Here is a 12,904-nt window from a genome sequence, read left to right on the forward strand (position 1 = left end):
AGCTGCAGCTCCAATTCAACTCCTAGCCTGGAAACCTCCATATGCCGAGGGTGCAGCCCTAAAAAGACAAAAGACAAAACTCAATCAATCAGTCAATCAACACAAAGAAAGAAAAAAAAAGAAAAGTAATCTGGGGTCATCAAGAGGGGAAAACAGAACACGTGTAAAAGCACTGGCGCCATGCGTGACAGTGGATATCCCATTCTTAAAAAAAAAAACCTTCCGGCCTCGCCTCCCTTCTATCTAGATCCATTCAACTTTCTTTATGACCACTCAAGTATTTAGTGAGCACCTACTGCGTGCCTGGCGCTGTCCAGGATGCTGGGATGGGGACACGGTGAGCTAGAGCCTCTGCTGTCAGGGAGCTCCGAGCTCCCGTGGGGAGACACAGACAGTGCGGCTCAGGCCTCACCTGAGGTTTCTTACATGATCCCGTGGCAGGTGGGGAGGGCCCTGGGGTCGTGCAGGTGCCGTTCTTGAACCCTCTGCTGCTTCTTGCCACCCCTCCTCCATTCTCCCTTTTCAGTCTTCCTTTCCCATCCTCTTCTTGTTTTATGCCTCATTCTCTTCTTTTTCTCCATCTTGCTGGACACGAGAGGAAGAACTGATACAAATGAGAACTGACACATTATCCAATTTAAGCACTTATCAACGTCAGCTAAATTTCCACACTCCCCCAGCTGTCACTGTGCTAGGCCTTCTTGTCTGGGTGGAGTGACCGACCATCTCCACACACACTGGGAGGAGGGGGTGGCCCTGGCTCCCAGAAGCGATGGCTTCCTTGGGCTTGCTCTTCTTCCTCTCTCCTCTTCAGAGAAATGTCTCCTTCCCCCGGCTGTGCAGTAAGTGCGTTTGTCCCCTGCTTTTGTGTCATGATGGTACCAGGGCTCTTCACAGAGCCCCCCTTCCTCCCAGGGTGTCCACACAGGGGAGCTGTAACTCTCTAGGCTAGAGGTCTGCTCGCAGGGCCTCCGGCTCCCCTCTGTGCTCAGGAAGTGGTCCCCTTACCCCAGTCCATCTCCAGAGCCCACCTGCCAGGCCTGGATGGGCTTTGCGTCCCTTCGGCCATCCCCATGGCCCACATTCACCTGTACCTTAGCACAGACTTGGGGCCACCACTGCACCAAAGGTCTCTTCCACCTTTCTCATGCTTTTAACATGTTCTTGTGGTAACTTATGTATAACGTAGAATTTACCGTGATTATCATTGTACATTGCTTATCACGTAATCACGCTTAAGTGCACAGTCGGGGCGTCGAGGGCATTCACACCGTTGTGCAGCCACTACCCCTGTCTACCTCCAGGACGTTTTCATTTTCCCCAAACTGAAACTCTGTCCCCATTAAATGCTAACTCCCCATCTCCCCTTGCCCAGCCCCAGATAACCATCTGATAAGCCTGCGAATCACCACCTCACTTTCTGTCTCTACGAATTGCCTACTCTAGGGACTTCCTACAAGTGGAAGCATACCCTATTTGACCTTTAGTATCTGCCTCATGTCACGCAGCATAATGTCCTCAAGGTTCAAGTTGTAGCCTGTGTCAGCATTTCTTTTTAAAAGCTGAATAATATTCCATTGTGTGGAGAGACCACCTTTTGTCTACCCATCCACCTGCTGTTGGACACGTGGGTTGTTCCCTTTCCATGTATTAGAGTGATCTTTTCTTTCCTTTTCTTTCTTTTCTTTTTTTCTTTTTTTTGGCCACACTTGCAGCATGCACAAGTTCCCAGGCTAGGGATCAAACCCATGCCACAAAAGTGACCCAAACTGCTGCAGTGACAACACTGGCTCCTTAACCTGTCGTGCCACAGGGAACTCCTAGCGTGACCTTGAAACAAGACCGTATTCACTTTTTTTTTTTTTTTTAAGGGACGCACTCGAGGCATAAGGAAATTCCCAGGCTAGGGGTCAAATAGGAGCTGCAGCTGCCAGCCTACGCCACAGCCACAGCAATGCAGGATCTGAGCCACAGCTGCGACTTGCACCACCGCTCACGGCAACGCCGGATCCTTAACCCACTAAGCGAGGCCAGGGATCAAACCTGCTTCCTCATGGATCCTAGTCAGATTCATCACCCCTGAGCCACGACAGGAACTCCCTGTATTCACTTTAATTTCCTCTTACTGACTCTCCATTATACACCCTTTTCCCACCACGTCCTTCCTCCTCTTCCTCCTTTCGCATTCTGTCCACTTGTGGAGAGTCCAGTTGGGTGGGATCCAAGTCTAGGAGGCCCAGGGTGGATGGTGGGGCAGGCGTCTGGAGAACCTGCTACAGACAGCAGTGCGGGTGATCGGGAGCCATACCTGGAGGGCCCAGTGGGGGACTGGGGATCTGTCACCTTGTCAGGGGAGGGCGAGCCGGGGACCATGGTGTTAAGATGGGACCCAAGGGAAGGGCCTTTCTCATGCGGGGAAGGTTTTGTGCAGAGAACATGCCCCAGATGAGGAGCCATGTCTGTAGAGGAGGCTCTGATGCTGCTCCCTCTCAGCTCCACACTTAGTGCCCATGCTCAGTGTCCTCCTGCCCCACCCCGACTCTGCCTGATCAGCCGAGCATGACCAAACCATCCTTACCTCTCTCTAACCCCACTAAGATGGATGGGGTTTTAATTTTTATTAAAAAAATTTAATAATGTTTAATTAACTTATTTTTTTTCCACTGCATGTGGAAATTCCCAGGCCAGGGATTGAACCTACCCCACTGCAGTGACAACACTGGCTCCTTAACCTTGTGCTACAAGAGAACTCCCTTTATTTTTATTTTTTGAAGAATTCTTCCTGGAGTGTCCTTAGCTCCGGTTGCTGCTGTGGCATGAGGTCAATCTCTGGGCCAGATTGCCACATGTCTTAGGTGTGGCCAAAGAAAATTTAAGTTAAAAAAAGAGAGAATTCTTCCAAACGTGAGAAAGGGAAGAAGAATGTATGGAATAAACATTACAAACAGAATAAAGATTCTAATGTATAGGTTTCCGCTTCCTAAGACCTCAGCAAAGGCTTGGAAGCTCCCACCTGATCCCAAATCCTTTTTTTTTTTCCTAAGATAACCAGCCTCTCCTTCCAAAGAACTCATACAATTCAGAAGCTCTGTGCCTGATTTCCCTTTCCTGGCTGCCATCCTGTCTCTCAGGCTCCAGGAGCTGATCGACCTTGTCCAGCCAGCAGCCAGAGAGGGGCTCCAGATCTGGGGTTGGAGGACACAGGCTCTGGGGTCCTGTGGCCTCTGTTACTTTGGCTCTGCTCCCTGCTGGCTGTGGCACGATGGACAGCTTCCCCAGCCTCTCTAAGTCTTGTCTGCCATTTCAAAGGGGGATTGTAAAGGACCAATTTCATAGGGTTACTGGGAGCCTTAAGTGATGCCCGAGAAGTGCTAAGTGCTTGGCATATTGTCATAAAAGCTCAATAAATGGCAGCGGTGGTGGAGGGGAACCCTTTGGATTCAGGCCTTTCAGCCTCCTTGGGGGTCTCTGCCTCTGGCTCCTGGTCTAAGGGCCAGGGGAAGACACGCGAGTGATGTCCCCTAGGCGGCATGGCCACCTCCTGTACATCCTCCGAGGACTGGCTCAGGTGGGAAGGGGGAGTCTGGACAGAGGCCCAGGGCACACTGCAGCAGGGCTGGGGCTGGCTCACACACGTTCCTGACCTTGGGAACCTTTGTCAGGCAGCGACCGCAGCCCGGGCCTGCCGCTCGCTCGCAGGGTGCGGGGCGGGGCATCCCTTTGGGCCTGCGGCGGTGCCTCGAGGTCCTGCCTTCCCCACGGAGGCCCACTCCCCCTCGATCCGATCCGCAGGCTCCATCTCGGTGAACAGCCGCAGCACGCCCTTCTTGGCCACCGGGGAGAGCGAGATCCTGGACCTGGAGAGCGAGCTCTACCTGGGCGGTCTCCCTGAGGGCGGGCGGGTGGACCTGCCCCTGCCCCCGGAGGTGTGGACGGCGGCACTCCGGGCCGGCTACGTGGGCTGCGTGCGGGACCTCTTCATCGACGGGCGGAGCCGCGACCTCCGGGGCCTGGCGGAGGCGCAGGGGGCTGTGGGCGTGGCCCCCTTCTGCTCCCGGGAGACGCTGAAGCAGTGCGCCTCGGCTCCCTGCCGCAACGGGGGCCTCTGCCGAGAGGGCTGGAACCGCTTCGTCTGCGACTGCATCGGGACCGGCTTCCTGGGGCGGGTGTGTGAGAGAGGTGAGGCTGGCCTTCAGCCCCGCGCCCCTGCCATCCCGTGCCCCTTGCTCCTGAGCGCGCCCCCCCACCTCCCCACGCGCCGCCGGGGCGTGCCATCTTTGTAATGATTCTCTCCGTCTCCTCTCTCCCTCCACTGGCCTCTGCCTGTTCCCCCGCTTCTCGCTCCCCCTCTCCTGGGGCAGAGGCTACGGTCCTGAGCTACGACGGCTCCATGTACATGAAGATCATGCTGCCCAACGCCATGCACACCGAGGCGGAGGACGTGTCTCTGCGTTTCATGTCCCAGCGCGCCTACGGGCTCATGATGGCCACCACCTCCAGGGAGTCTGCTGACACCCTGCGTCTGGAGCTGGACGGGGGCCAGATGAAGCTCACTGTCAACCTCGGTAACCACCCCGCCCGTGCCCCGCCCCTTCCCCGCCCCTGCCTCTGACTCACACCCCCTCTGTCTGGAGAAGTTGGAGGTGGCGCCAGCAAGAGTTTGGAGGTGGGCAGGTGCCAGCCGGAGTCAGAGCCCCTGCGAACTTGGTGCCGGCGAGGGCACACAGTGTCGGGCAATGCCTCGCGCTCAGCAGCACCGTGGGGAGGGGGACCCCGAGGGTGTCTAGGGTGTGACAACTACCCTCCCCACCCAGGGACTCCCGGGTCTCGGGAGGCGTCACACACGTAAGGACATAGCTCATTCCCTGTTGTGGGCTCATCTGCTTGCTCATCCGTTGGTTCATTCACTTGAGAAGCACTCGCAGACGCCTACTGGTGCTCAGCCTGAGCTCAGTGTGGCGGTGGATCCGGAGACCTGGCCCGCACACAGCCGCCCTCGTCTGCTCTGCATTTAGAGCTGTGACTGTGTGTGTATGCGTAGGTGCACAGGGAGACGTGTGGGGACGTGTCATCTTCTCCCTGTCTGCTTTCACGTGTGAGTCCCCATAGCTGTCCCCATTTCATAGACTGTGAAATCCGCATACTGACCGTCCAACATCACAGAGCTCATGATGGTCGGAGAGGAGCTGGGACTCAAACCCAGGCTATTTGCCCTGAAGTTCCGTGCTTTCTTGTGCCTCTAGCTGGGCTGGAGGGTGGGGGCAACAGGGACTCTCGCCTCCAGATGCTCCATGCCTTTGCCACGACTTGGAGAAAGTGTGGTTCCACCTCACCTGGTGGTCCCTGGGGCATCCGAGTGGGCGGCACCATGAGACCCTGTGGGCTTTCTGTGGGCTTCAGCTCTCGTGGGCAGGATCCAAAGGAACAGAGCAGGGTCACTCATTCAGCTACTATTGATGGGTCACCTTATCAGTGCCAGTGTATTCTCAACCCAGGGCTATAGTATAAGATATAACATAAGACATATAATATATAGTATAAGATAAGATATAGCATAAGTGAATAAGATGAGGTCCCAGAGCTCCCTGGTGGTGCAGTGGGTTAAGGATCTGGCATTGTCACTGCAGCGACAGTTCAGTCCCTGGCCTGGGAACTTCCACATGCCTTGGGTGTGACCTTAAAAAAAAAAAAGAAGCGGTCCCACCCTCATGGAGCTTTCAGTCAGGGGAACATTGAGGCCTGAGGTCCTAAGCTGCCCGGGCTAGGGTCACATCTCTCCACTTCTGACTAGCCTCTGAGCATTAGAGGTGTAGCATCCGAGGGCCTGTGGCATGGGGAAGACTCAGGCCACTGGGGTCCCTGGTTGTGGCCTGGTCTTGAAAGACAAGCTGGGCTCTCCTGAGCAGATTAGCATCCTCAGCTGGTGAGACCTCGGGGCTTTGAGCTTTAAGTGTTGATCTGGAGTCTCATCCTAATGCTCGTCTCCAGGGCATTTGCGGGACAGATGCCCTGTACATCTGGGCCCCTACAAGCATTTATTTGTGTATTTATTTATTTGTTTGTTTTCCCTCTTGGGCCGCTCTACGGCATATGGAGTTCCTAGGCCAGGGATCGGGTCCAAGCCGCAGTTGCAGCAACGCCAGAGCCTTAACCGGCTGCCAGATCAGGGATCGAACCTGTGTCCTGGTGCTACAGAGATGCTGCTTATCCCGTTGGGCCACAGTGGGAACTCTGCTAATAAATGTATACTGTGTCCTTTCGCCTTTGGGCCACCGGGCCTTTGCACTCCTAGGACAGGATTTGCCGATTGAGGCAGGGGCTGGAGGTGGGAGCTGTGCAGGTGGCCAGGGCCTCAGAGGTGGGGAGCCTCAGTTTCCCCGAAGCTCTGCTTCCAACCATTATCACTGCCAATGGGTGGTGGGTGGCAGAGGGAAGAGGAATGGGAGACAGCTTTCGGCTAGCTTTCCGCGGTCCGTACAATGTCCCCTGGCACCTCTGAAACGGTTACAGGAGGAAGACACCAGCCTAGGACCCCGTGAGTGGCCCCATGCCTCTCGGACTGAGCAGGTCTGTGTAGCCAGATCTGCTACCCCTTGCCCCGGACGTGTGTGTTCTCCGTGTGGTAGAGCACGTGGCTCTGTGTCTGGTGCGGACACTGCAGGGGGAGCCTGGGGCCTTCTTTCGGCAGAGATGGCAGATGCCTCTTTCTCATTTGGACGGTCTTAGGTTCCCTGCTGGGGTTGCTTTAGATTAGACGGGACGCAGCAGCCTCGACCAGGACAGTGCACCCTAGTGGGTGGGTCCTCGGGGCCTTTTCTTTCTTTTTCTTCTTTGCTTTTTCTTTTTTTGCTTTTTAGGGCCCCTCCCATAGCACATGGAGGTTCCCAGGCTAGGGGTCTAATTGGAGCTGTAGCTGACGGCCTACACCACAGCCACAGCAACATGGGATCTGAGCCACGTCTGTGACCTACACCACAGCTCATGGCAACGTCGGATCCATAACCCACTGAGTGAGGCCAGGGATTGAACCCGCAACCTCATGGTTACTAGTCAGATTTGTTTCCAGTGCACCACAATGGGAACTCCCTTCAGAGCCTTTTACCCTCAGGATCTATCCTCTCGTTCCCATGGACATGCCACTCTCCATGCCACATAAGTACTTAGAAGTTAGGGGACAGGGTGGCCAGCAGGACAGTCCTCCCACCACCTCTCATGACTGGCTGTGCCTGGCTCCATCCCCAGAGCTGCCGTCTCTAACGGCTCATGATAAGCTGTGACCAGCTGCTTGGGGCACATGCATCAGTCCACAAATACCAGGTGATGTGTGTACAGGGAGCTGTGTGGCTGCTGTGTGAGCCACCCAGACACACTGGTGGTCCACACCCAGCCACCAAGCCTCAGGCTGCAAGGGGAAGAGCATTGGGCCCAGGGCTGGAAGATCTGGGTCTGGCCCTGGCCTCCTTGGCTGTTGGGTAAGTCATTGTCCCTCTCTGAGCCTGTTTTTTAATCTGTAAAACGGGGGTAAGAATCCTCACTCTGCCTCCTTTCTGTGGTGGTTTTGAGGCTCCAGTGGAATCATGAGAGTGAAGACGTTATGTAGATGAGAGACACGCATGGAGATGGGCCCAGGCGACTGGGGGTGGGGGCTGGGGAATCGTACTGGCATGGGGACCTAGGCTTAGACCCAGGCCCAGGGCTTGCCTACGAATCGCAGGACCCAATCGGGCCCCCAGCTCCAGAGCCCCATTCTGATCACCATCCTGCTGGCCAGCCTGGGCCCAGGCCTGGTCTGGACTCACTGGCAGAGGATGGAGAGGAGCCTGGTCTGCTTGGTCTTTGGTCTCGTGGTCTCACCCTGTCGGGAGGGAAGCCAGGCTTCCGCAGGCGGCTGCGCAGCTCATCAGGTCCTCCCTGGAGTAGCGGACCCGGTGCTGGGGTCCTAGAGAGAGCGCGGAGCTGCCTGTGACCGCATGGCAGGACTCCTGGGGGAGGTGCCCAGTGTCAGCCTCCAGCAGCGACCCATTGTTTGTTGGTCCAGAGAGAGGTGAGAAGGCCTGAGGTGCCTGCCTCCTTCCAGAGAATGCCAGAGAAACCGGCTTGTGCCTCCCGCCCCGGCCTGGCCTCCACCACGTCCACAGGCCCTGGGCCAGTTCCCGGAGCTGTGCTGTCTGTGGTCCCCGAGCAGGATGGTTGGTCTCGGTCCCTACAGGACTGTAGAGCCCTGGATTCTTCACCCTATTCCAGTGTGACCTGGGTTCCTGGGTTCCTTCAACCCTTGGGCATGGCCTCCAGAACCAGTTCCCAGCCTGGTCTGCCCTTGTCAACCCCCCACCCCCACCCCAGTTGCCCCACCAGCAGTTGGCCAAGGGTGGTCCCAGCTCTCAGTGACATAGACATGAAGGGTGCATTGTAATTAAAAAGGCTCTACGATGGAGGGGCCCTTAGAAATCCTCTCCATCAGCCTGCCCTGCCCGTGCCTCCCCTGTGCTGCCGCCACCGACAGGGCACTTCTGTTCAGAAGCCTTCGGCACCAGGAGCGCCCCACCTCTGAGATGGTTCTCATCACTGGGTCACGCCTCCCTGGTGGGGCCTCCCCTTGTGAGATTCCCACTCGTGGTCCTCGTCCTGCCCTCGAGTGCGCTGTAAGCCAGGCTGCACGCACACTACATTCCAAAGCCCTTCAATCTCTGGGGCCACAGGATGCCGCCTTGTTCCCACCAGGGGCTGTTCAGTAGTTCTTGAGCCTCTTCTGAGGCTGGGCTGCTGGGGAGACAGCTCTGAACCAGGGCTGCGCTGGAGGGCACGTGGCCACTCTGTGGTGTCACCTCCGAGACTCCAGCCAGGGGGCTCCTGCTGCTCACTTGGTCTCCAATCCGCAGGGCCTGGTGCGGGGAGGGGAGCAGGTGGGGGGAAGAGCGGGAAGCCTGGCTTCTTTCCCTGGGCTCCTTTCCATGCAGACGACTTTTCCTCATCTGTCTTATCGCACGTTCATACCATCACCGTGGTCTCCACGTCCAGCCAGAGCCCTCGGTGGGTCTGTGCGGAGCAGTCACTTCTGTCCGTGTGCTGAACTGGAGGCGCAGGTGACTAGTGGACAGGACAGCAGCTCAGGCTCCCTGAGCTGTGCTCTGGGTGGGTGTGTGCGCGCCTGAGGGCGGTTTCTCCCACTTACTCGCGGCTCCTGGTTTTCCTCTGGGATGGTGCTGGCTGCCTCCCGGGGTGCCTGTGTTCAAGGGGACTTTGCTCCCTCGAACCCCACTGGAGTGGGGGCTCCTGAGGGTGGGTTCAGTGCAGGGGGTGGGCCTGGAGCTGACACCTCTTCTCTGGACAGACGGCCCCACCCCTTCCTGGTGCTCCCCTGCAGGGGAGGGGGAGAACTGCTCCCCTCTGGGTCTTTTCTCCAACAGGGAATCGGCCTGCCCTTCCAGCTCCCTTTTTTCTTTTTTGGACCCTTCATTGGTGAAGACTCTGCTGGCCCCGAGAGAGCACCCGTGACCCAACTCCTGGCCTGGCCCCCACCCCTCCGCCCTCCCACGCCATCTTCCTCTTCCCCCTGGTCCAGTTTCTCCTTCCTTCTGCTCCCCTTTTCTTCCTCTTTTCTCTCTGCACCTTCTCCACCTCCTTCCTCTCCCAGTCATTTCTGACTTCCCCCTGTACCCGCCCCCTGACCTCCTTCTTCCCCTCCTTGGTGCCAGGCCATGGTTCAGGGTCCCGGATGCTCCCCCCCACTCTTCTGCTGCGGTTGACAACGCGTGTGGAGCTCAGCCGTACTGCCCGAGGGGCCCGTGCCCCCAGAGCCACAGGGGAACCTTTTACCTCCACTGCAGGAACCTTCGGGGGCCCAGGGATGTCAGGCACCCCCACCCCATTTTGCCTCCTGGGCCTTGGGGTGGTGGGCAGAGCCTGTCCTGGGAGAAGCTGCAGGATGGCAGGGCAATGCTCTTAACAGAGGGCTGGGCACTGCCCCTCTCTGAGAGGCAAGGACTAGCCCAGTGGACACCTGTTTCCTGCTCTCAGTTCAGGAGCCTCTTGTTCAAGCCCCTCAGTTCACAGGGAGGGAGGCAGAGGCTGGAAGAGAAGAGCTTTGCCCACAGTCACATAATAAGATTAGCATCCAGCTTTTCTGCTTCAACATGCAGGACTTTCTGTAGCCCCAGGCTGTCCGGCTCTGATGGAGCATCACAGGCGCCCAGGGGGCCCCAAGCCCCAACTTCGAAGGACTCTGGTGCTCTATTTCCTCTGCAAGGCTGGCTGACACACACATTGTGGGTAGCATGTCCCGGCAGGGTGATGGCCAGAGGCCCCGGGGCTCTGGGCTGCAGCTCTGCAGAGACAGTGTGTTTTTTGAGCATGTGGGGCCCTCTGAGCCCAGAGTTGGAGGATAGCCAAGCTGGGGCTGGGGAAGAGGCAGGAGACTTGGCTCATGGTGACTGCTTGTCGCTGAAGTCCTCAGAAGTCATACTTCGGGAGCCTCAGCATCATCATCTGTGAGCCCTCGGCTCCTCTCTAGGAAAACAAATTAAAACAAGTTCCTCTTCATGGTGAAGGACCATTCCGCCCCCCCCCCCCCCGTGGCAGCCTGGCATCCTCCAGGTTAGGAAGGGTAGAAAGAAGGTTCCTGTACGGGTGGTGCTGGCCCCCTGGGACTCTGGGAGGTGTGTGGCCGCGGGAAGGGGGCCCTGGGACAGATCCCTCCATTTGGCTCAGAGCCCAGAGGTCTCTGTCACCGCCTGCGCTCTGAGCAGGGAGTTGTCCCAGAGCAGGGGGTGCAGGGACTCTGGCCCTCCCCACCCATCTCCCGCTCAGAGATGGGAAGATGTGGGGTTTGTCAGGCCCTCAGCCCCCCGGTGATCCCCTGTACGACTGGGGTTCCCGAGGTGCCCCTCTCCCTCAGACGTGAGAGGCCTGGGCCCCTCTAAGAAGGGAGAGATAGGCCTTCTTCCTGTCATCTGGCTGCCCTGCCTCCTGGCTCTGGGGAGGGTTGGAGCCCTCTCGGGGGAAGGAGGGACAGGGGTCCAATTGAGGAAGGGGAGAGGGCACCTGAGCACGCGTGGTCCCCGGAAAGTGGCCCTGGGGGGAACCCCCGCCCGCAGACACCCCTCCCTGTGAAGGATGTAAAAAAAAAAAAACAAAAAAAACTTGTTCTGCCTTTTTGTCTCCCCTCCCCCTCTGCCCGCCCCATGGCCCCCCCAGACTGCCTGCGCGTCGGCTGCGCACCCAGTAAGTGGCTTCCCTCTTCTTCTGCAGAGCCCCAAGGGGCCTGGGATTCTGGATACCGGGATTTGGGGGGTGATGGTGGGGGAGGAGAAGGCGTCCTTGCTGGCTCTTGGGCTTGGGCAGTGGGTGTGGAGCAGGGAGCTGGAGTAGGGGGGGATGGAGGGGGTGTGGTTGTAGAGGGCGGAATGAACCAAATGAAGCGGAACCAGGGAGAGCTGGTGGAGGGCCCAGGATGAGAAGGCCCGGAAACCCTGTTATCTCAAGTCCTCTGGAGGGTAGGGTTGAAGGCTTCGTGGCTCCTCTAGCGAGAGGCCTGGAAGGAGCCAGCGAGGGGCTGGGATATCCCGCTGCATCTCCAGAGGTGGCCACAAGGGGGAGGGCGAGCCACGCAGGAAAGGAGATGAGAGCCGGGCGGTGAGTGGAGGGAAGCGTGGGCAGGGCCTCAAAGTTCAGCCCCCCAGTGCCCCTTTTTGGGGTGGGAGTGAGGTTCTGCCAAATGGGGGTGCTTTCAGAGGTGACAGCGAGGATCTCAGCAGGGGTGAGATGGAGAGATGGTGTGGACATCTCAGAGCGTCCCGGTGTGCCTGGATCCAGTGTTGTCTCTGAACGTGTTTCTGCATGGTGTGCTCTGAGGTCACGGAAGAGCACAGGGACAGGGACACAGCAGCCACAGGCGGAGAAAGTGTGGACCTGGCTTGTCTCTGTGTGGTCGGCGCTTGAGTGCGCATGCGTGGTGAACCCTGTCGCTGCAGGCGAGCGCAATGAGGGGGGCCCGGGCAACCTGGGAGCACTGTGAACAGAGTGCAGCCCCTTTCGAAAGCTAAATGTTTGTTTTAGACTTGGAAGTGGTTAATCCAGGTCTTAAATAAATGGTCATCCTTCCTGAGAAACACTCTGCTCTCTGGCCTGGCTGGATGTGCTGTGTATGCGATGGCATGGCTGGGTGTGGAATTAACCAGCTGGGCAGCAAGGTCACGGTTGGGTCCCTCTAGGTGCGGGAGCTGTGTGTCTGTGTGGAGTTTTCACAGCCAGCAATGAGGCTGTGGGTGCGTAGTCACATTTGGGTGTGCGGTAAGGCTCTGTATTTTTGAAAGTTTTAGGCCTATGCAGCTATGCTGGGAATTTGGCTGCTGGCTAAATTGACCTTGAAGATCCTTAGGAGACTCGGGAAGGAGTATGTTGGTTGTAGGAGTGTGTCTGGGTGCAGGGTTTTAGGGCAGAACTCCAGAGGCTCTGCACCATTTACGTTGGATTCTTTGCAATCAGCACCCGCGGAAGTTGCGTGGTGTGGCGGGTCTGAGCATGTCTACCTTTACGGCTGCCTGTGTAAAAGCTCCGTGTGGGCGTGTGTACCTGTGTGCACGGGTGCGTGCGGGGCTGAGGCTCTGTGTCGAGCATCTGGAGGTGCCGCGCTCACCCCCCCCTTGGTGCTGCAGGTAAAGGGCCTGAGACGCTCTTTGCGGGGCACAAGCTCAATGACAACGAGTGGCACACAGTGAGGGTGGTGCGGCGTGGCAAGAGCCTGCAGCTGTCCGTGGACAACGTGACCGTGGAGGGTAGGTGGCCTGCGGCCCCGTTCTTGGTGGCCGCCCCCTGGGGCAGCGTTCTGGCGAGCTGCTGCTGCCGTGTCTTCCCTAGGGTGGTGTATCGTGGGGTCCTGGACCCTGGGGACCATTTCAAGTCCCCA

General features: G+C 57.7%; 1 protein-coding gene across 1 annotated transcript in view; it reads left to right on the forward strand.

The window, feature by feature from the left end:
- Positions 1-12,904, forward strand: part of NRXN2 (neurexin 2) — a 110,762-nt gene that overhangs the window by 53,739 nt on the left and 44,119 nt on the right. The window contains exons 10-13 of the mRNA XM_047775380.1: positions 3,793-4,179; positions 4,362-4,565; positions 11,194-11,220; positions 12,654-12,773. Of these exons, the coding sequence (XP_047631336.1) occupies positions 3,793-4,179; positions 4,362-4,565; positions 11,194-11,220; positions 12,654-12,773 (738 nt within the window). The remainder of the gene's footprint in view (positions 1-3,792; positions 4,180-4,361; positions 4,566-11,193; positions 11,221-12,653; positions 12,774-12,904) is intronic.

This window comes from Phacochoerus africanus, chromosome 4, assembly GCF_016906955.1.
Source record: "Phacochoerus africanus isolate WHEZ1 chromosome 4, ROS_Pafr_v1, whole genome shotgun sequence".
Lineage (NCBI taxonomy): Eukaryota > Metazoa > Chordata > Mammalia > Artiodactyla > Suidae > Phacochoerus > Phacochoerus africanus.